Here is a 23,390-nt window from a genome sequence, read left to right as displayed (position 1 = left end):
GCTGCCTATCTTGTATCCAATGAGCATGAAAACTTTAAAGCATTAAAAACATTAAAATCAACAATCATAGAACACAGTGGATAAAATCATTAATAAATACAAACCATTAACACCAGATGGGAAAGAAGGGACTCAGACATACTGGGTGGGGGTGTGGAGGTGAGATTAAATTTTAGTTAGTCAACCACCTCCAGTATGAAAATCCTTTATTGTATGAACATAGAATGTCTTAAGTTTTGGGAGAAATACTAAGTTTTATATAAATCACCATAGCAGTACAGCTTAGGTTACTAATTTTAAATTTTATGAATAAAAGCATTCAGTCATGTGCCATTTTCCTCTAAATAGAAATATCTGCTCCATTGCTTTCATCCATAAATTTAGGAATATATATTCAATATATTTAAGTTATAATTATGTGATAAAAATCTGCATGAAATTAATAGTTAATATTCAATATGTTCATTTTCCTCTAAATAGAAATATCTGCTCCATTGCTTTCATCCATAAATTTAGGAATATACATTCAATATATTTAAGTTATAATTATGTGATAGAAATCTGCATGAAATTAATAGTTAATACTCAATATGTTGCCTGAATTTTCTGTCTCCTGGTTCAGTACTATCACTGTAAACCTATTTTTGTAGTTTAGGCATATGTATGCTAGTTATAGCTGGACATTTCATTTTTGGGTGCTTTAAATCATATTTGTTCATTAAAATTGTTTTCATTGAGCTACTTTTTATACAGAGGGTAGCCTTTTTAAGTAGACATCTGCTCACACAATGGGAAGTTCCCTTCTGCTCTTCCTCTCTGTATCCTCTGTGCTTGCCGAATTTGCTCTAATTGAAATAACATAGTGATTTCTTAGTTCCTTTTAAAGGAATAAATACTCTAAAATGTAAAGTTATAGATGCAGCATTGTTTTTAGAAATGCAAAATGCAACAATTTGACACCTAAATTCTCAAAATTTCATGGATTTATTGTGCTAGTTCATATTCCAAATCTATATTAATTGTTGTCTTAAATGCATCTATTGAATGTCCTGCTGGCAAAGAAATTCTCATGAACCTTCACAGTTGGCCATATTAGCTAGCATTTATGGGAATTAGAATAGCACAGATGGTCCTCAATTTACAACAGTTTATTTAGTGACTATTCAACGTTACAACGGCACTGAAAAAAGTGAATTATGATCATTTTTCACAGTTAACGACCATTACAGCATCCCATGATTATGTGATCAAAATTCAGATGCTTGGCAACTGGTTCATTTGTGACCTTCTGACAAGCAGAGTCAATGGGGAAGGCAATTCACTTAACAACTGGTTTACAACTGCAGTGATTCACTTAACTGAGGCAAGAAAAGTAATAAAATGGGGGCAAAACTCATTTAACAAATGTCTCACTTAACAACAGAAATTTTGGGCTCAATAGTGGTCATAGATTGAGGACTACCTATACAATATTTGGAAGGTTACATCTTGCTTTTTGCTGATCTGAGACATATCTCTGTGTTAGGATAATTTTTGTGATGGAAAAGTAGCATGAACTATTATCATATGTGGAAACTCAGGTTTCTCTAAGATCATCAGTGGTGCGCTCATGATATTATCTTTTGGGTGATATTATTATATTCAGTGGTTGATCTCTAAATCAGGGATCTCCAACCTTGGCAACTTTAAGACTTGTGGACTTCAACTCCCAGAATTCTCAAGTCTTAAAGTTGCCAAGGTTGGAGACCCCTGCTCTAAATGATCATTCTGACAGCAAATGGCTACAGTGTGTTTGTGTTTGTAATCCTTGGTACTATGGTTGATTTCCATATCCCTCATTATCTCGGTGAGCCTCCTCTGAATGTGTTTCTCACTGCTGTTTCTGAATAGTGTCCTGCAGAACTGAAACTCCAAATGGGTGTGAGCAAGACAACATAGACTGCAACAATAACCATCCATGATTGAGTGGATTCTCTTATTAAAGTACTACTGCAAGTTAGCATTTTAATCTATCTCATGTTTAGCTTGTGGTTTACAAGGATTCCCAGATTCCCTTTGCAGGTATGAGATGTGATGAAATGAGATGTGTTATATCTGACAGTGTACCGCCCCATCCCATCCCCACATAACTAAATATATTCCTACCATGAGTTTGCATTTTCCACTTTTTAGCTTGGAATTTTAAAACTTACTGTTCATTCAATTATTTTTCCCCTAAGGGCAATGTCACAGAATTATTTCTTCAAACTAGTTATCAAAACATTCGATATTATAGAAATCTAGTTGGCAGATGATATTCAGATAATAGAGCTAGCCATTTTCATGCAAAGGAGTTACAAACAGTGAATGTGTTTAAGTGCTTGGTACAGTGGTGGGTTTCAAATTTTTTTACTACCGGTTCTGTGGGTGTGCCTTGGTGGGTGTGGCAGGGGAAGGATACTGTAAAAATCTCCATTCCGTCTCCAATCCAGGGGAAGGTTACTGCAAAATCCCCATTTCCTCCCGATCAGCTGAGAGGCAGAGAATAGATGGGGGCGGGGCCAGTCAGAATTTTTACTACTGGTTCTCCGAACTACTCAAAATTTCCGCTACCGATTCTCCAGAACTGGTCAGAACCTGCTGAAACCCACCTCTGGCTTGGTATACTTTGCATAGGTTTTAATCGGTTTACTTAATACCCTGATTTATTATATAACGGGTACCACTTTTTGGTAAAGATCAAGTTTATATTATTCAGTGAAACAAAAATCTTGCAATTGTCATGTTAAGAATACTGTTTCAAGTGGAAAACCTTTAACTTAAATGAAAGTAGATTGCTTGGATACCCTCCCCCACCAAACTTAAAATGTTGTTCATCTCCTATATTTGGCTGGAATTCTAATTTATAAAAGAGATTAGGTGAATAAATGCTCTAGGTTGGATATTTCATGGGTCCATCAGTGTAATGTTTGTATTTCTAAACTCAAACACCTACTGCACTTCCTATGTGTTGCTTGTATTGGCTACTAATATTTTCCTATTATCACTGTTAGTTTTGGCATCCCATAACATGGAAAAAACCACTGTATTACCAACAATGGCACATTGTACTTAAAATGTGACAATTTTTTTTTTAAAAAAACACCAACAGATTATTTGTTTAAAGTTGAAGGTAGTAGGATACCTTTCTTGCAACTTAGTGTTCTCTGGATGCACTTGCTTTTGATTATAGTGGCTGGAAATTATAGAAGTTGAAATCAATACAATTGGTGGATATCAGATGACAACAGAAGCAGCCATTTGAAAACCTTGTCTAGGTAGATTGATCCCATTCTTCTTTCCTTTTGTTGGGCTATTGTTATGTTTCATTCAAATCAGACTTTCCTTTTTGGGATAATGAAATGGAGGCAACGGATTGTTGGAAGATGTAAGGATTTCAAGGCTTAATTGAGACACGTTAGAAATGAAAATAAATATAAGTGCATACTGTACATTGTTACATTTACATGGTTATTTCAAAGAAGTAAAGCTATTTGGAGTCCAAATCCTCTTGTGAATTGTGCAGCATTTTTTATTTCAAGAAGGAACCTGCTGTAGTTCTCTGGAATACCTTGGGCCACCAGGTACTTGGTGGTATAAGATAGCGAAGGAGTCCTGAAAGTGACTTGAGGTGATATTAAGTATGTAAAAGTAAAATGTTTTGGATATAATATTATTTCATTCAACTGTATTAAAAAGAGTGGAAGTGATGCTTTTCTTTCTTTGTTCCCTCTGCTTTCTCTCCCCTTTTCCTTCCCCTGTTTTCTCACAATTTTCATTGGTATTTTATATTTTTATAAGCTTAATAAAATTATTTAAAAACACTATCTTTTTAAGATTTTATCCTATCTTACTTTTCCATGTCTCTGACTTTTTGTAATCAAAGAGGTTAATTTTGAACAGTTTCTACTCTTGCTTCCTAAAGTTGTGAATAAACAAAGTGTCAAGTATCTGCTTACAAGAAGCACCTAGAATTCTGATAATTTATCTCAGATACATGTGAAATTAATAACAGAAATATGGCACTAAATATGGCAGGGCTAGTTGCTGACAATTTTGAGTTATTGAATATAAAACTCATTATCTTGATTGTCTTGCTTAATGGAGAAACTAGTTATCTGGGAATAATCTATCACCTAAATGAGCTATTTTCTGGTAGCTATAACTATACATGTAGAATTCTTATAACACGCAGTTGTCTGCATGTAAAATCTGTGGCTACGCATACACACAATATCACATAATAATGCATGCATTATGCATGTATATATAATTTCAGACACACAGTATGAGTGGGTCTACTTCCCACGATTTTCTGGAGATATTTGATTTAGTCAAGAATGCAAACCATATGTAACGAACTCTCGGTCAGCACAGTTGATCCCATGTGATTTTAAGTGCATTTGGAATTTTCCAAAGCAGTTGGCCATGAGAGAAAAAGGAAACAAGTTGGAAGAAAAAGACATCTAAAGGACTCTACTGCTTGTGGAACTAGTTTGGTGGTATTCTGATGCCTGATAGGAAAGTGAATGTATATGTTCATACATATATTTGTGAGTCAAGATTTTTGATTCGAAGATGAATCTTCCCTTTGATTCTCCTGCTGCAAAAGATGGGTAAGACCAAATGGCATAATTATTGTTAGTATACTCCTCTGTTCCCTGTGATGATTCCAAAAGCTCTTGCACAGTTCACTGGTATTATTGTAGTTCTTTGGCTGCAGGATACTTGGCAGCTGTTGCACCCCACTGGCAAATCCTATTCATACTTCTTTTCTATTCACCACTGCTGTTGGAGAATTGATTTCTCCCTCCTCTGCTCTAACCTTTCCCAATTCATTTTGGATTGTTCAGTGTGAAACATTTTAATTTCATATCATAAAGCCATTCAGCTTTCACCCGTTTCCTTTTTGTCTTTTTAACTTGTCACTAGGGTAACAGTAGAGCATGCTTCCTTCTAGGCAATCAACTTTATATTTTGCATGCTTAATGTTGCATTAAGTGCTTGCATTTTTGTTTAACCTTCTTAAATAATCTAAGATCAATCTCATGAAGAACTAATGTGATGTCTCCTCCAAAACACTCTTAAAATATCAGAGATGATTGGTAAAAATCTGAAAGAGTGAAATAGAATATAAAGAAGATCTTCTCTACATAAGTAATAATCTCCCCAACAGATAGACAGAAATGTAATGTTACGCAACATAATTATTCATATAGCTTGTAATGCACATTACCTTTCTAGCATTTATAATTGGAAATAAAAATGTTTACACATCACCACATTAAGGATGAATGTTAAAAAGACTTATTTTTGTATTTATTATATTTATGAAAAGCACATTTTTGTGATCCTGGTACGAAATGATTGACTTCTTTCTTTTCCCCACATTTGCTCTCATCCTATTTTGCATTTCTTACATGAATTTATGAAACTCTCTTTGGCTACTTCTAAGAGTAACATTAAATCAGTTTTTATGTCTCATAGACAAAAGTTGCAATCTCCATTGTTTTCTCTGCCTCTAACTTCAAACATAAACAAGTAGATCTTTTATTATGCTTAGATAGAAGTACATGAAATGAAAACACTAGTGACAAAGGGATTTTTTGTGATGTTAGACAATACAATCGATACTGTTATTTTCTAAAGTTTTTATGCTATATCTTTTAGAAAGTAACTTAAAAATAATATAGCTGATATTGTTATATTTGTTTGCTGTAGTTACTCACACCCCAGTGTTATATTTTTCCTCTGGTCTTTTCAGTTAGCTTATAAAAACAATTTCTTGGGCTAATTTTATAAGCTTTTATTCTAGTTCCTTGTTTAAATTAGAGGGAAAGCTACTTTGTTATCATGTGTGCCAAAAAGTGGTTTGGCAAGGTTTGTGACAGAATTTAGCCAAAAAAACTAACATATGTAGCAGTTAATTTACTGGTAGCTTTACCCTCATGACAGAGCTGTTCTTACAGAAAAAAAAAATGATTTGCAATATGATATTTAAGATAGAAGTAGGCTTTTAAATGAAGCTTATGTCCATCACAGTCAACCATATTAATCAAAGAAATAATATGATTGAACTCAAACAATCCCAATCTGTTATCAGATGACTGGGAGCCTCCATAAATTCAAATCATTATTTTTTAATTATTACTACAGCTTTAAGCACACAATCTTACAGGAAGCTGTAAATCACACCTCTCTGTATATCTGTGTTTGTGTATGTGTGGGCGCTCTGCATAAATGGACACAATCACAGGTCCACATCTTTAATAAACGTGAGCTCTTCGATCTGTTTTCATTTCATTAGTGATTATTTGCATTTTTCTCTCTCCCTCTTTTATACCGTACCCAGGCATGCTCATATGATGCATATGTGGTTTGCACTCGTGCTGCTTTCAGCTTGGTTAGAATTTTGTTAGTAACAAGCACTTACGTATATTGGAAAAAGATACATTACGTATATTGTGCCAAGAAGCACAAGACAAGTGGAGAGATGGAGAGCAGTGTGACAAAATGATGAGTTGCTAACAAATATTTGCACTGATTGGAGCCAGCTCTTCTTTGCTGTTGTTCAGTCGTTCTGTATCTCCAAAGCCATCTCAACCCGCCCACCCCTTTTTAATGAATGTGTAGCTACTGGTATTTAGAAAATTGTTTAAAGAGACAGTGTAAATCGCAGCAAATGACCCAGTTCTTCTTCATTAAGATTGTTAGTACAGATAGTTTATTTAAAATGTCCTTAACATTAGTATCTCAGTGTTAATTCATTTTTCACACTTTCTTTTTATCTTTGTTGATTACCTTTTTTCCCCCAAATTAATCTTTTTTTCCCCTGTCAGCTAAGCCTTTCTTTTTATACTTCTTGTCCAATCATGAAAACTGAATAGGTCTCAAAGTTACAAAAAAAGGTAGCAATTTTAAAAGCAGTTAAAATCAGCTTTTGAATGGGGGTTATTTGTATCAGTTTGAATGAATTAAATCATATCAGTCTCATGTTGAAAAATCATTTTAAAATTTTTAACTCCTCTTCACCTGAAAAATATAAAGTACACTTACAGATACCAAATTCCAGTGATTCCAGCAATTACTCATATATGAATCTTTGCTTTCTCTGAAAAAAGCAGGAGTGACATTTTCCTCTTTTTATTTTGTATTAATGTTATCTCACATCCTTCATCAGTATTTGCTTTATAGAAGTTTTCTTTAATTACCCTTTGTCTTTAGCAGCAGTACATCATGTCTATGAGGAATGCACATAATTTGTATAATAAATACTGTCATAAAATATATTACAGAAAACTCTGGGGCATAAGTAGGCACAGTGACACAGCTTTATAAATAAGTTCAGAATGTTCCCTAACAAACCTAACTCTTCCTTATTTTGAATTGATAGACTTTAAATTATTCCATTGTTGCAAATGAGATAAATTTCTCTTCTGACAGGAATCAAAATCCAGTTCTTAGATACTCAGTTGTAATTCTGGCCCCAAGGACATCTTGAAGTAGATTACTTTGGGATGGGTTGCAGTCTAGACAAGAAATAAAGTGTCAGGGTTCCAAGTAACACCCCCAACGAAAGAAGACTCCGAAGCCAGAAATTCCTCAAAGTCAGTCCCACAAGTCCTGTGCAAGACCAGGTGAAGAACTGACCCATTGGTAGATTGCTGGAGATGACTCTGAAAAAGACTTTGCAGGTGATTTTAAAATGTTTGTAAGAATCTAATTGCAACTTCCATTTTGTGAATTGAATCATTGTTGATTCTCCATATGAACTAGACATAACTGTACAGGGAACCCTTAGAATGTGGGCATTCAACCACAAAATGTATTTGATAGCAGACAATTGTTATCATTACAGAAACCCTCACATTCTCTTTCTATTCTATTACAACCTCATGCTTCAATTTCTTAATTTGAACATGGCAGTTACTAGCTGATAAATAAAAAAGCTAAAATTTAAAACTCTCCAGCCAATGTCACCTTCTTCCCCACCTCCATTAGTTTTTAGCTCACCTTGCATTTGTTTTTGGAATGATTTCTTATGAAAAATGGCTGATTCTTACAATATTACAATATTGTAAATACAATATTATATAATATTGAAAATCTTATAGCAAGCAATGCTGGTATGTATGTATATGTGTGTGTGTGTGTGTGTGTATGTATGTATGTGTGTGTGTATGTATATATGTATGTATGATCTAGATGTGGGAACAGAAGGGGAACTCATCAAATTTGCAAAGCTGTACCCACTCTAAACTTTAAATGTTCTGTGAAACTGTGGAATGGTGGCATGGTGCATTAAGGCTAACGGGGAGTAGAGATGCCTTAGCAACTGAGTCATGGGATCTGAAATGATGACCCAAAGAGGCCTGGGCTGTCTAGTTCCATCTATTATTCTGAAACTGAATGATTATCAAAGAGTAATAACTACAAATATAGTGAGATTTTAGTTTGTTTCTAAAAGTAATGGAATGTATGAATGATCCTGGGGAAAGAGGGGAAGAGATGCTGCCTAGGAAACAATTTGACAAGAATGCCGTAATATCAGAGCAAGAAAGTTAAGTAGGAACCACCTTAATGGATCAAGCAGTTAAAAGTGGAGGTTGGACATTTGTGCCTTCAAACTTACCAGATTCTGTTAAAGTGGTTTACAATAAAGTAGAATTGGTTCATTTTGACATTTTTTCTATCAGATTTACTGAGATGGCTGACAGATATTTTAGAATTACTTTCTGCATTGTTCAAATACTATATTTACTTTTGCCCTTTGTTCTCATTCACCTTTTGAGAAATCACATAATATTGAAAATCTTATAGCAAGCAATGCTTGTATTTATGTATCTATGTGTATGTGTGTATGTATGTATGTATGTTTGCATGTATGTATGTATGTCTGATCTAGATGAGGGAACAGAAGGGGAACTCATCAAATTGGCAAATAACACTAAGTTGGCAGGAATAGCCAATATCCCAAATGAAAAGCTCAAGACTCAAAAAGATCTTGACAGACTTGAACAGTGGGCTCTATCTAACAAAATGAAATTCAGATTAGATAAAAGTAACTTTTTACACCTAGGCAAGAAAAACCAACTGTATAGATATAGATACAGATACTGGCTTAATGCCAGTAACTGTGAGAGGGATCTTGGAGTCCTTATGGACAATTACTTAAATATAAGCCAACAGTGCAGCAGCCACAGCCAAAAAAACCAATGCAATCCTGCATTAATAAAGGGATTGCTGCATTAATAAAGGGATAGAATCTAAATCACGTGAAGTTCTAGTAGCACTTTACAAAGCCTTAGTAAGACCACCCTTGGAATACCACATCAAGTTCTGGTCACCACAATATAAAAAAAATGTTGCGACTCTGGAAAGAGTGCAGAGAACAGCAATAAGAATGATTAGGGGACTGGAGGCCCCTAATCATTTAAAAAGTTAGATTTGCCTGCAGTATAGAGAGCTCTTATTTCAAAATGAATCCTCAGTTCCCTTCTCTGTAATGAGAAGGGTTCTTGAGCAGGGGGTTGGATTAGAAGATGTCCAAGATCTCTTCCAACTCTATTTTTCTATATTCTGTGTTCTATTCATCAAAGTTAAGCATTCCATGCCATAATTAGAGCTCCCAAATATACAATGATGGTCACCACAGTTTTGCATTTGTTTTCCGTGCCCTGAATACTTCATATAATATTTATGTGAGGTGCTATAATAGTTTTCAATTCAGATATCAAGGGCAAATCATTGTTATTGAACTAGTTTCAAACTATTGCTTGATATCCTAATTTGATAGTCTTTTTACAGATGATGATATAAGAGTTTATGCAGCATTGGCATTAAAAATTAAATCTATTTTGATACAAGTTCAGAGTTCTGTGAATGTTGTAAAGAAAATGGCTCTGTCAACAGAAAACATGTTCATAGAGTTGCATATTTTAGAGAAAATATATATATTTAAAAAGCTAAACTCTACAGCACAATTTGGTTATGTGCTTCTTCCTTTTCTGCACTCTGTAATGTTCTTTTTGTCTTTGAGCTTCAGAGCATAGGAAAATGAGAGTCAGTTTTGTAGAGAAGGCAAAATGCTAGAAAAATAGAAACAAAAAGTTCTGCTTTTAATCTTTTTACAATGTTTTAAACTGTTTTGTGTGAAAACACTGATAGCATTTAAATAGGAGAGTATTTTTCCTTTGTTTGGCAATCAGCTCCTGTTTAAAATTCTTTTCATCTTTATATCAAAAATTCTGTATTCTGTGTAGCTAAAGACACTGTAAAAGATGTTTCTGGATTTGAACTTTTAAACAAATAACGCTGAAATTGCTTTGCCTTTTCTGCCATAAAATAGGTGGTATGCGAACTGTTAAAAATGTATTTGCCTTTATTCCCCTTGCCCTTCCCTTTAAAAGAAAACCACAATTTTTACGCTAGATCTAAAGTTTCATTAAAATTGCTTATGCCCTGTCCCAGGCATTTTAAGTGGGCCATCTGTCTAAACATCTCTCTATTTTTTTTTTCTGATCATTTCCTCAACTTATTCATGAGCCATGGGAGGGCTCCTTTGTAGTCTCCATGTAGCTGGTTCAGTCTACCCCCACAGAATACATTGATGTGCTTGCATAACATTTCTTTTCACAGTCCTGGAAATTCTCTGAACTTGATTCAGATGAATGGCCCACTTTCTGAAGTCCCCCCACCCAAACCCCTTCCCCCCTTTCAGTTGTAAAGATTTGTATTTAGAAATTGTCCTTGGTGGCTAAGAAATATAACATATTTATTCTTGATCATTTACAAGCCTCCAACTGTGAAAGTTATGATGAAGGATTTCTTAATTATTCTTTGACCATTGATATTGTTTAAAATCAGTGTATCATTTTTATTTAGGTAATTGTACAACAGGAAAAAAATAGCTTCTTAAGTTTAGGTGAGTCACGCAAAATTGTTTTTCAATGCTGGAGTTGATTTGATCTTCCCTGTGAATGTAAAAAAGACATTAATGTAGTTTTACTTTCTTTGTCAACTAATACTTCAAAATTTAATGAGACATAATCTCATAACTCTTAACATCTTTTAAGTATCATCTAGAGCGGTTGCAAATTTAGATGGGAAAATTCATTTTTTTCTGCGAACCAAATAATTCACTTCATATGGAAGTTGATTGCTGACTATCGAAGCTTAAATAGAATAGATACTTACCACAATAATGAATGGAGTTTGCATTGTTTGGACTGTTATACAGTTTAGCAATAATGTTGGGTTTTGTATTATTGTATTATATTTATTGTTTGGTAATGTGTTTTTTTTAAGTATTTAAGTAATTTAAATATGTTGGATTGAGACAGTAGATAAATAAAACTCACATTTCACATGTAGAACACTGATGTTTGTACCCTAAAGCATTTGGTGAGGAAACAAATATGGAAGAAATGGAATACTGTAATTGTCTGTGTGTGTTAACGAACTATATGTAATATTTTCCTTTCTTTCTTTTGATAACCTGCATTAGTAACTTGATCAGTTGTGTCTGGAGTGTCCAGGGTGGGAAAGTGGAGTGAAGAGGCCTGGCAAGTCCTTTTTAGAGCTGCTTGTTCACCTTGATCCCCACCTGCCATTCAGTTCTCACTGATGGCTCCTTGTAGCTGTTACACAGAGAGTGGCCATACCCTGGTAAACTGTCTTGGCTAATGGGTCAAACCAGGTGAGAGTTGCTGACGGATCTCCAACCCTTTGTGGGGCAGGGGATTTGTCTATCCTAGCATAAGAAATCTGGCCCTGGCAGACTGAGTGGGGGAGACCAATCAATAGTCCAGTGGTCAAGAATGCAGGCCCAGCATGTGTTACGGAATGCTAAGAACACAAGAAGACACTTAGACATCTTAGTCATGCACTGCAGCAGGTGAAGTCCCCAGCTGTAATGGGTATCCATGCCACTGCATTAAAGTGTCTTCTGCCAAGAAAGTGGGATTGCTCCTGTGCCATGGCTTTTCAGTTAAAAGTCCATTACGCACAAGTTTCTATTGTGCAATTCAGTTAAGTTCAAACATAATTCATTAAGTCCTGTGGCCTTGGGGAGTGTGAAGGAATGGCATGGCATGGCATGGAATAGAGAATGGAATGGAATTCTATATTGGCCAAGTGTGATTGGACACACAAGGAATTTGTCTCCAGTGCATAAGCTCTCAGCGTACATACAAGCAACAAGTGATAAATCATGATCATAATCATAAAATACAATAATCATATATCATAAAATACAACACTCAGTGGTAGTCATAGGATACTAAATAATCAACATAAATCAATAGGATACTAATAAAAGCAATCAACATAAACCATGAGACACAAACAACAAAGTTATAGTCATAAAAAGCTAAGGAACTGGGTAATAGGAAAGATGAGAAGGACAATAGAATAGAATAGAATAGAATTCTTTATTGGCCAAGTGTGATTGGACACACAAGGAATTTGTCTTTGGTGTATATGCTCTCAGTATACATAAGGAGAATAAAATACATTCATCAAGTATAAAAAGATATAACACTTAGTGATAGTCAAGGTTAATAATAAGCTATCAAATCGTACTAGGAAAGAAATAAAAACAATATAAATTTAAAGATACAAGCGATATGGTTATAATAATAAGTGGGAAAAGATAGATACTAGTAAGGAAGAGAAGAATAATAGTAATACAGTCTTAGTAAATTATTTGACAGTGTTGTGGGAATTAGTTATTAAGCAGAGTGATGGCATTAGGAAAAAAAGCAATAGTAATAGTAATACAGCCTTACTACTGGTAGGTAGTTTGACATCGCAGAGCATAAGAAATGTTGTGGGAATTAGTTGTTTAGCAGAGTGATGGCATGGAGGTGGGTGGGGGAAACTGTCTTTATGTCTGGTTGTTTTGGCATGCAATCCTCTATAGGGACATATATAGGTCTTGAGGGAAGAAGTTGAAACAGTTTGTGTCCAGGATCTGCATGTAGGTAGCCTTGGGACCAGTGGTCATTTGTCTCTCTGCCTGGGGCATCAGAAATGTCTGGCAGCATCTAGATTGACTGTGTAGCCCTTTTAGGATAGCACTGTCTGTCCTCATATGAGGGAAGGGATTAGAAAAGATACCCTAACACTGCATGTCTCACAACATCTGGCTAGTTATTACTGCTCCTTTGCGGTCGAAATGTATCAAGAAAATTAAATAGAAAATCCATCTTCAGAGCTTGGAACATCCACATCTTGCTGGATAGACAAGGTGTCAAGGACTGAAAGACAAATAGTGTTCATAATGGCCAAACTTTGCTGATATTTCATTTATACCATTGCACTTAGTTTGACCAGGCTTGCAGATGAGAGTTCATTATAGAAGGCAGTGAATGGATGGGAGTTTCTATGAGGATGCAGATCAGATTAATTGGAAAATCCCTGCTAGTGACCAACTTGTCATTCTAGGCAATTTGGAATTTTAGGTATTTTAGGGTGGGGTCAGAGAGGGACAATTGGGATGGAGTCCTTGGGAAAGATGAACACTAAGCAGTAATGGCCTACTGCTTTTGAGCACAACCTTTGCATTACCAACACAATGTTAAGACTTGCAAACGAGTACAAACAGTCTGGATACATCTCAGGTTCAGATATTGGCACCTACTTGATTATGTCATAGTCCTCCAGCATGACCTTAAAAACATCACCCAACCATGTATGTTACTGAGTTCTGGATAGATCACAGGCTGGTTCAGTCTATCATCAACCTACGTATAGATCTTTTACATCGTACGCAACCAAGAACTGTCAGTATGTACTTTAGCATCAGCAGATTTTAATATTTAGGTCAAGCCCAACGTTTTCCAGATGTATTTAATGACAAATTCTCCAACAGTTTACCATTTATGAAAATCTGTTCTAAAATGTGGATGCTGTTTAAAGATGTGATGATGCAGACTGCAACAACTTTACTCGGACTGAAAACTTGGGTGCATCAAAACTAGTTTGATGAAAACCATGAGATCATTTAAGTAGCCCTCCAGGCTAAGAACCAAGTCTATACTGTTTGGCAGAATCACTCAGCATTTGTATCAAAGAAAGACAATCCAAACGACAGGTGGAATTGCAAGAAATGCAAAGAAAGGCTAAGCAGGTGGATTGCTATGCACTCATGCCACCAGAGAGTTCCTCAGTGCAATATAGTCAACTTCTAAATCAGGATGCTACCCCTTGCTGGTATCTAATGGATTAAGCCTGATAAAGACCAGAAAGGACTGAAAAACACTGGACTGAACACTTTTCCAGCCTACTCAATAGGCCATCCAAAGTTGATCCTAATGTCTTACAACAATTCCTCAGCAATCAGCCTTGAATGCCCTAGACCTGCCTCTCTCTACTGAAGAAATCAAGAAAGGGATCTCACAGATGAATTCAAATAAAGCAACAGGACAGAATGGCATTCCTGCTGAGATCTGCAAAGCACTAGGCCTAAAAACCTTACAGGTATTTCAAGAGATCTTGGAAAATACTTGGTTCACAGAGGAGATATCTGATTCCATGATGCCCTCCTGGAATAGATGTCTCTCTATAAAAATAAGGGAATATAAAAATAAGGGAATCACACACTGCAGAAATTACAAGAATATTTCACTGCTGTCCATTGTTGACCAGATTTCCCCCCACATTCTCCTGAACAGACTTGCCAGAAAAGAACTTCTCAAGAGTGTGGCTTTCGGCCAGAATGGAGTACAGTAGCCATGAGGCAAGTCCAGGAGAAATGTAGCAAGCAGAACAAGCTTCTTTACTCTGTCGTCATTGACATGACAAAGACATTTGTCATTGTATTCAGGATTGTCATGTTATGGATACTGGGAAAGATTTGTGAAATTGATCAGTTGCTCTGTGATGGAATGAAGGATAGGTTCTTTACAGTTGTGATAAATCACTTACATTTGCTGCTTCCACTGAGGTGAAGCAGGGATGTGTGCCAGCTTCAGACCTCTTCAATCTTTTCTTCACTTGCATGTTGTCACGTCTGTCTGAAAGAGGGAGTGTAAAATCAAGTACCAATTGGACAGATCTCCCTTTGACCTTCACCACTTGAACACGGGTGGGTTCTACTTACCTTTACTACCAGTTTGTAATGGGGCCGCGAGTGCGTGCGCTTCTGCACATTGCTGATTGTATAAATGCTTATTTCTCTTGCCAGTAGCTTTATTCTTTTGGAATTGCTTCTTTTAGTTTGATATGCAAATAACTCTGCTCCTGGCACACAAAGACAGTGATGTACAGTTGATACTAAACAAATTCTCAGATACTAAGCCTATTGAAATAGAACATTCTATTTATCTATATCTAATAAAATGAAGATGTGTCTTTCTTACTATTGGGCTGTCTTCTATTGATGCTAGCTCTAATTCTTTTGCAGAAGAATGGGAAGCTCAGGGGTAGGGGAACATAGCCCAATTATACACCTTCTCCCTTTCCATCTTATTGCTATAAGAGTAGAAACCAAGAACTCAAGGTAATTTGCACCTCTGAGAGAAAATCCTAGCTGAAACCAAAACAACAACTGTCCAATCTCCAAAAAGATCTACCTTTCCTAATATTCAAAAAACAAAAAAGTGGGGAGGAGGCCCGTACAGCAATTATAATCACAACCCTCAGGTAATTGTTAAATCATGAACCTCTGAAACTAAATAACAACCAACATACGATTTTTATAAAACACGTCCCAGAGTTGTAGGTTTCACTAAAAACCTCTGAGCATCACTTTGTCCTATCATCCAGACAGGTTCAGGAAGAGAAACATTGGCTAATTTCAGAGAAATTAAACCAGTGACATCCACCGAGAATATCTGATCTTCTTGATCTGCTGTCTGAGCTACATTATGCCTAAAAAGAACAGCAAATGAAGAGCTGTTCTAGATCTGAAGCCAGCAAATTAGTCAAGAGAAAAGTTTTACATGCAACATGCAGTAGCTTGATTTGTTGAAACTATTATGGAAGCCTTCTCCAACATGTCCACTAATGAATTGGCTGTGACTATACAGCCTTTTCTTTCAGCTTGTCCATGGCTCCAGATGGTTGATAACGGCATTACTTCTTACACTCTCTTGAAGTTCAGAAGCTGAACTTTGTGATTACCGGTTCAATCAAATACGAGAGGGAGACTCACTGTTCCATAGCAGGATGGTTCAACTGTATGGATTTAAATCTTGGGAATAGAGCCTGAGGATAGATATGTTGTGCAGGGAAGGTAATATGATATGGAAATTTCTTGATTCATCTATTTGCAGCAGCTTCTAGCCTTACAATCAAGCATTGTGATTCCAAATAGAGTAGAAATTGCAAACTCTTTCTCTTCAGAAGGCCTTTTCCCTCTGAGATTAAGGTGCTGATCTGAGACTGACAGCTTCAGAAAGGACGGCCCAATTTTTATGTGTCATATTAATATAGTCATTTTATGGCTATGCTTTGTGATGATATTTTACTAATAATAGACTCATTGAGTAGAACCTACTAAATTAATACTTGAGTAGTTGAATAGTTTACAGACAATAGGGTGATGGCAAGTCAATAAAAATGTTGTATATCTTTGCAGATGCAAAGCCTGAAAAAAAAACAAGGCTGCCAATTAATATTTTAATGTCAATAATAAGATACTATAGGTAGTCCTTGACCTATGAACAAAATTGAGCCCAGAATTTCTGTTGTTAAGTGAGACATTTGTTAAATGAATTTTGCCCCATCTTATGACCTTTCTTGCCACAGTTGTTAAGTGAATCACTGCAGATGATAAGTTAGTAACCCAGTTGTTAAGTGAATCTGGCTTCCCCATTGACTTTGCTTGTCAAAAGGTCACAAAAGGGGATTACATGATCTTGGGACACAGCAAGGGTCATAAATACAAATCAGTTGCCAAGCATCTGAGTTTTGATCACATGATCATGGGGATGCTGGAAAGGTCGTAACTATGAAAAACAGTCATAAGTCACCTTTTTCAGTGCCATTATAACTTTGAATGGTCACTAAATGAATTGTTGTAAATCGAGGACTACCTGTATTGCTGAATGGTAACAAAACTTGAGGAAATGAAGTTGCACAAACATTGGTCCGGCTATATTTCTGAAATACCATTTAAATAAAAAGAACATTCTTTGCTTCCATTTATTCCAATGTAGCAGTAACAATTACCTGAATACTTGCGATAAAACCAAGCGGATCTAAGTGGAGTATTTTTGCTTGCAGAAACTGTTTTTCATTTCTCCTAGTAATATACAATCCTTACCATTGCTGCTTTTTTAAAAAATCCAACTGGATTCTCCAGTTGGAACTGACAGTTAAACAATTTTAACTGTTCTGAACTTCCAACCCCCACCCTTCCACAGTGATTACATGTTGGACATTTGGTAACTGGCCTGCATTTATGGCCATTTGCAGCATCCTGCAATTGTGTGACTGTGTTTTATGATAGTTTTGCCAAAAAATGAACTTTGCTTCCAGTTTTCAGCAAAACTGGCCCATAATGAACCATTGGCTTGAGGTGCCAAGTTTGCTTAAACGGTTACCACAAATCGGATTGCTCACATGGGTAACCCACTTAACAGCTGTCATGATTTGTGACCATAATAACAAGCTCCGTTATAGTAAGTTGAGGACTACCTACCTACTGTAGGTAGTCCTTGTATTATGACTGGAATTCAGCCCAAAATTTATGTTGCTAAGTGAGTTTGCCCCATTTTATGACTTTTCTTGCTGCAGTTGTTAAGTGAATCATTGCATTTTTTTAAGTTAGTAACAAGGTTGTTAAGTGAATCTGGATTCCCCATTGACTTTGCTTGTCAGAAAATCGCAAAAGATGATCACATGACCCCCAGGACACAGCAATGGTCATAAATATGAACCACTTGCTAAGCAGCTAAATTTTGATCATGTGACCATGGGGATGCTGCAACAGTTGTGTGAAAAATGTTTGTAAGTCACTTTTTCAGTGCTATTGTAACTTTGAAATGTCACTGCATAATTCAATTTTATTTATTGATTAGCCCTTTGGGCCATATCAAGTGCAGAATTACAAAGACAAATCATTACAAAGGTTTGGTAAAACAAATTAAGTAAGATTGGAATAACTCGCAATTAAAATACAATTAGAATAAAATACGATCTAAAATAAAATCGGGATAAAATACAATAATTTAAAGTACCATTTAAATATAATTAAAATTATATTATAATGTCGCCCCTGCATCTACCCAATCAGTGTTAACTGCTATTAAAATTGCATTGTTAGATCAAGTGGTCATTCTTACAATCTACCGCATTTTGCTGCACCAACTTTGTCCTCCTTCCCATCAACTTTACCACAAATTTAGCAATCCATTTTACCAACTCCAAGTTGGAACCTAACAAACAATATCGCAAAAAGTGCTCTTTAGACCTAGGGGTGCTGGTATAAAAGATCCTGCCCAGTTGATGTTCCCTCAGGTCTGAATATAGGGGGCAATCAAAAATTACGTGGGACGTTGTTTCGACTTCCCCCGTCCCACATAGACAGACCCTTTCCCTTACAGGAATACCCTTATATCTACCCCAGAGCATATTTGTTCCAAGTTGGTCCAACCTCAATTTTGTAAAGAATCTTCTCAGGACGGGAAACAAAGGCACAGCTAAATATTTTTCTATTTTGAAAATTTGTTTATTGGCTGATAACCAGGGGCAAACTTTTACTGCTGTCACCTGTGCAATATCCGATTGGGCACTTATGTCCTTAAATCTCTGTGCAATCCAATTTTGGATCTGCCTATAGTTGTACTGCTGCCAATTTAAAGGGATACCAGAGCTAGATACCTGCTTCAGAACTCTTGATAACCAGTTATTTTTATTACTTGAGATAATCTGCTCCATTAGCGCTAATTTTGGTAACCTCCCTTCCTTCATCTCGATTATTCTCAATCAATAATAAACAGTCTTCAACAAGGCCCTAGTGCCAGTCGCATGGACTCCTGTTTCTGCCCTTACTACACATGCTGGGGTTCCGGGGGACACTGCCAAAATTCTCCTCAGGAACTTATTTTGAGGGATTTCCAGCCCAGGCAGCTTAACTGACCCCCATATTTCTGCCCCATAGGTAAATCACTGCACAAACTGTCATAAATTGAGGACTACTTCTATGTGTTTTAAACTGAAGATATAAGGAATTGCACCTCAGATATGTCATAAATTACTGTATTGAACAATTAACCTTATATAATAAATTCAATAAACTTGATTTATCTAGGATACTGAATCTTTTAAATCTATGAATTTGCTGTTATAGTTTAAGATTGCTTTATATACAGATTATAGTTTTAATTTACATACTGTAGTGTACATCGAGAATTCAGTTCCATTATTAATACTTGTTTGTCGTCTAAGTTTCTGGTTGTCAGGAAGTTTCTTGATGATATAACATATCTTCCTAAATGGGATTAAGTTCTCTAGGCTTCCTTTTCTATAGATGTAATTAAGAAAAATAGCCTGGTATAGGATTATTTGTAGTATTTGTACAGAACTGAAAAGAGATAGGCTTCTGGTGTAATGAAATCACTAAACATATGTTGAGTTATAACAAGGGCATACAATCACAGGAGAGGAACTCAAGGAGAAAAGTGGGCCAATTATGATAATGAACAGGTAGCCAAATGAAAAGGATGGAAGAGAGCATAGGGTAACAATGTGAAATTATGATTAGCATGGTAAGCAGCTGGCATAGCCTAAACATTGTCAGATGTCTAGAACATCACAGCTGAATGCAGTTTAAGGACAGTATGAAAGGACAAACTCCTTGGTATGATTGGAAAGGCAGTTATTCAAAGATACAAAGTTTGCACTGGGAGACTAGTCATTCCCTGAAATTTTCATTTTAGAAATCTTGTATATTACTGATTAGTATACTGGTCTAAACTCATTTATATGCTTCTTTTTCTTTGAAGTGTTTCTTTCCAAAAACATATTCAAATATTGCTTTTTTCTCTTAAAATTTGTAATTTGATCTGTTTTCTAAGACTTGATGAATTTACAGTAAGGACTATATTGGAAATATGTATATTTCTATATATTTAACACTGGGATCCCATACTGCAGTTTTGTTGTTGTTCTTATTAATAAGAAAATATTTCAGCTTGTTTATGTTTTAAGATAAAGTAGGAGCACAATATTTCTGACATTGCTTATTTACAGAGCAGCCCTAACTCTCAGAAGAGAATTAGAATGTAGATACATCTGCCTCGAAGCTACCATTATGTCATGTCAGACAAAAGTGTTTAGGGTCTTGTTTCAAGACTGAGTGTAAGCCTCCCTCATAATCCCATAAAACCAAAGACTGTAACATACTTGTCCCTCACCCCCAAGTAGCATGAGTTGAGTGGCGTTTGAAGAAGCAGATTCATCACTTTTTTCTTTACAATTAAAAGCACCCTCTTAGCCAGCTTAATTAACTAAACTGAAGCTATTTGTAATATATTGCCTTGGGTTTTTTTTAGGATTTCCCTTGCTGATAAAAAAACCTGGGAATTATATGTCCAGCTTGGAGACACAACTCATTCAGTTGTAGCTTCTCGTCAAGGATCCACTTACTTCGTAAGTATTCTCACTATTGTAATAAATAACGTTTTGTAATTGTGTGGTATGTTTGATTAAGATTCCATGACTTAGACTAAATAAAGCACCTGAATAGTTTCCTGAAAGGGATATTTCTGTTGATCTGCTTTTAGGAAATTAGTTACAAATCTTGTTGTACCTTAAAGTCTATCAAGTCTATTTTGATTTAATATGTTGTGGACTAGATCAATTTCATCCAAAGCATATTATGTAATGTAATCATAAAAAACTTATGTCAGAATAAATGTACATGTCAAGCTTGAACAAACAGACCCAAATGTACAGGTAGTCCTTGACTTACAACCATTCATTTAGTGACCCATCAAAGTTACAACAGCACTGAAAAAAGTGACATAATTTTTCACACAACTGTTCCAGCATCCCCATGATCACATGATCAAAATTCTGATGCTTGACAACTGACTCATATTTATGATGGTTGCAGTATTCCACGTTCTGACGAGCATAGCCAGATTCACTAAACAGCATTGTTACGAACCTAATATAATATAATTTTATATAATTAATATAATATAATATAATATAATATAATATAATATAATATAATATAATATAATATAATATAATATAATATAATATAATATAATATAATATAATATAATAATACAATACAATACAATACAATACAATACAATACAATACAATACAATACAATAAACTGTAGCAAGAAAGCTTGTAAAATGGGGGCAAAACTCACTTAACAAATGTCTTGCTTAGCAACAGAAATTTTGGGCTAAATTATTGTCGTAAATCAAGGACTACCTGTATAGAATTCAAACTAGCTACTTTATTGTTCTATGCCTACTTCCCAGACTAGCAGATTTCTCTGGGAAAGACTAGATAAGGCTCAAAGGCATTCAAGGGGGAGGACAATCAGTCCTCTTGTGTTTAATCAATGTCCATCCTAATTCCCCATTTGAGCTCTTCTCTCAACTGGGACATATGCTCTCTTAACAGTACATGACTTCAACTTCAAATAGAAAAAGGTGTTTCAGAATGCACATGGATTCACATGTAGTAACTCATAATCTCATGGACCCTCCCCAATCCTTGCCACATCTCCCTTGCACCCTTGTATGCCCCCTTCTGCCCTTCCCCATCTGGCAGAACCTACTTGCTTGCTTGCGAGCATCTGGGACTTGCAACTTCCTGCTGTCTTCCCCACTGACTTGGTTGTGGGGAGGTGGCAGGGGCAGCTAAGTATTTAGTAATTCCAGTCCCAATTGCTGTATTAAGTCAAGGACTACCTGTATAATGTATGCCCTTCGTCAAAATGGAGTGAGCCCCTCCCAACTCAGTCCTGCTCTCTCAATATTTATTTGGTTTATTTTCCTCTCGGCTGTGTATATCTCTCAATTGGAAAACAGGAAACATGCTCATTTTGATTCCCTCCTGATATTAAATATCTTGGGAATAAATTGAGATTTTTAGCTCTGGAAGTATCATACTTCCAACTGTTTAAATATCAAATATTTTACCTTAGAATTCAGAGTAGATTTTGCTTTCTGCTTTTGTCTTTTTACTGTCCCTGCAATCACACCTGGTATGTTCTGATATGGAATGCAGAGGAACCATTTCTTCAGTGAGTTTACTTCCAACAGACTTTATCTTGCTTTGTAGCTGGAAACCAAAACAAGGAACAGTTACATTTGCAGATTTTCTAGGGAAAAGTTTCATATGCCATCTTTCCCATATCAGGAAATAATTCACTGCTTTTATGAAAGCACCAGCATGAAAAAAAAATTAAAGTTGTTAGTTTTAGCTTGAAATAGTTTTATTGTGATGTTTTGGTTCAGATAATGCATTTTGATTAGTTGCACTTGTATTTTCTCCAGCAATATTTAGCATGTTTCTTCCATATAAATATGTATACTATGTTGAAATATTTTCTTTTGAAGCACATTGTGTTTCTAATTATTCACACTTACCATTTTATTTTGAAATCTTACATCCACTTGCATTGCTTTAATGACCTTGTTGATTAAATACACCTTCTAACCATAATTGTTATTTTTTCCCCCTCATCTTTCTCAACTGCTGTTTTTAAATATGGATCTTAGTCCAACCTTGTATAGGGCCTCCTGTTCACATTAGAGAGAGTAAATGGGTATGAGGTAATAAATATTGAAAGTACACTGTACATACAGCCAATCTTACTCACACGGAAGTTATATATTCAGCATCATTATCCTGAATCTATCAGGATATATATAGGGTAGGCAGGGGTGGGTTCTAAATTTTTTTTACTACCGGTTCTGTGGGCGTGGCTTATTTTGTGGGCGTGGCTTGATGGTCATGTGACAATTCTTTAGGATTTAGCAGGGGTACTGGTCTACCAGGCTTTTAACTGCTTGCAGAGCTGTATCGGTCTACTCATGTATTTTTGCAGGCACCGGTCTACTCATGTATTTTTGAAGGCACCGGTCTACTCATTTGTTTTTGGAGGCACTGGTCAACCATCAAACTGCCTTTTACCACTGATCAGCTGTAGGGCGGCCCTTTGAAGCCCCACGGCTTTTTTTCCTTATAGCCCATCAGCTGGGACTCAGGAGGCAGCAATAGTTTGGGGGTGGGGCCAAATAGTGGTAGGGCGCGGGGGGGGCAGAATCAGTTCGGTGATGTCATATTGTCACTGCTACCGGCTCGGCGGAACCAGGAGGAACCCACCACTGATGGTAGGTTAGAAGATTATAGTTTTAGTTGGGCAACATTGATATCAGGTCCAAGTCAAA

The 23,390-nt window shown here is 35.9% G+C and overlaps 1 protein-coding gene across 2 annotated transcripts in view; it reads left to right on the top strand.

Annotated features, from left to right (window-relative positions):
* The window catches only part of PCCA (propionyl-CoA carboxylase subunit alpha), a 223,124-nt gene that overhangs the window by 123,838 nt on the left and 75,896 nt on the right, over window positions 1-23,390 (top strand). For both annotated transcript variants that reach the window (XM_070942919.1, XM_070942920.1), the window contains one exon: window positions 20,520-20,616. In XM_070942919.1, the coding sequence (XP_070799020.1) occupies window positions 20,520-20,616 (97 nt within the window). The remainder of the gene's footprint in view (window positions 1-20,519; window positions 20,617-23,390) is intronic.

This window comes from Pituophis catenifer, unplaced genomic scaffold (genome assembly GCF_029215685.1).
Source record: "Pituophis catenifer annectens isolate HBS135680 unplaced genomic scaffold, rPitCat1.0.hap2 SCAF_4, whole genome shotgun sequence".
NCBI lineage: Eukaryota > Metazoa > Chordata > Lepidosauria > Squamata > Colubridae > Pituophis > Pituophis catenifer.
This window is presented reverse-complemented; position numbering and strand designations above follow the sequence as displayed.